The following is a 1,134-nucleotide window of genomic DNA, read 5'->3' as shown; positions in this document are numbered from 1 at the left end:
TTTGGGTTCAAAGGTGACATTTTTGGATATTTCTTTCCCTTTTCCACCCTTTATTTTCATTTCTTGCTGAAGTATTATTCCTCTCAGTAAGAAAAAAAAACGAAAACTTGTTTCCTTTCAAAACAAAATTTGGTTCCAATCCATATCTTTCAATGTTCTTTTCTATTTTTAAGCATCTAATCTTATTTTTTCATTTGTTTCATACGAAGAATATCAATGTTTTCTGAATGTAAACATTATTGATTGTAAATTTATTTATTATACTCCTTTATATGTCCAATTTCAAAGTAATATAGCCTTAATTTTCGGTTGAATTTTGGATTGTTCATCAAAACATAGCCCAGTATATTGGCAAATGAACTGATTGTGTGCTCGCATATCAATGAAAATACTTCCATCCAAGCTGATATCGTTGATTAGCTCATTCTCTACTGTAAATTCATTATAAGCAATATTAATTTTGGAATTTCCAAACAAATCTTTGCATGTTTTGCTTTGAATTTCTACAATTGATCGAAATTAATAATAATTATAATTAATAATAATAGCAATAATAGTAATGATAATAATAATAGTAATTAATAACAATAAAACTGATTAAAATATTGAATGGATAAAAATATATTAAATTTTATGAGTTTTTCTGACAAATTAAAAAAAAGGTGATCAGAAAAATCATATTGTCACCCGAATAGATACATTGTATAGAAATAGACTTTGTATCAATACTTTGAACAGATATTAGTTTTCACCATTTAATTACCCCTTTAATTATAGAATTGAATATATATAATTTAAATTAATTTTGTACTTTTGAAACTTGAAATACCATTTTTCATGTTATTTGCTATGTTAATAATTCGGCAATCTGTTCCGGCTGAAGCAACTCCAGCAACATTCCATATCCCATTTCCAGTCTTGAACATTAATCCGGAACCACTATCACCCTATGTGAAGACCAGTTTTGTCAAGTTGTAGAATTTTTGATTCTTTATCTAATCTTTAAATTTAAAAAAGTACGAACAGTTCCGAAATATATTTCTAACCGTTTAACACAAATTTGCTTCTTGTAATTCGGACGTACATAACTGATCATTCATTCCCTTCAAAATCTGTTCCTCCGGTAATACAATC

At 27.2% G+C, this 1,134-nt stretch overlaps 1 protein-coding gene across 1 annotated transcript; it reads right to left on the bottom strand.

Moving 5' to 3' along the window:
• Positions 1 to 282: 282 nt before the first annotated feature.
• LOAG_15638 (hypothetical protein) lies at positions 283 to 950 on the bottom strand (the record flags this gene model as incomplete). The annotated part of the gene is made up of 2 exons (XM_020448959.1): positions 830 to 950; positions 283 to 431 (listed from the first exon to the last, which is right to left on the bottom strand). The coding sequence occupies exons 1-2, from the start codon at positions 924 to 926 to the stop codon at positions 283 to 285; spliced, it is 246 nt and encodes an 81-aa protein (XP_020300930.1). The 5' UTR covers positions 927 to 950.
• Between the last annotated feature and the right edge of the window lie 184 nt (positions 951 to 1,134).

This window comes from Loa loa, assembly GCF_000183805.2.
Source record: "Loa loa unplaced genomic scaffold supercont3.708, whole genome shotgun sequence".
NCBI lineage: Eukaryota > Metazoa > Nematoda > Chromadorea > Rhabditida > Onchocercidae > Loa > Loa loa.
Note: the sequence above shows the minus strand (reverse complement) of the source record. Positions and strands in the feature narration are given on the sequence as shown.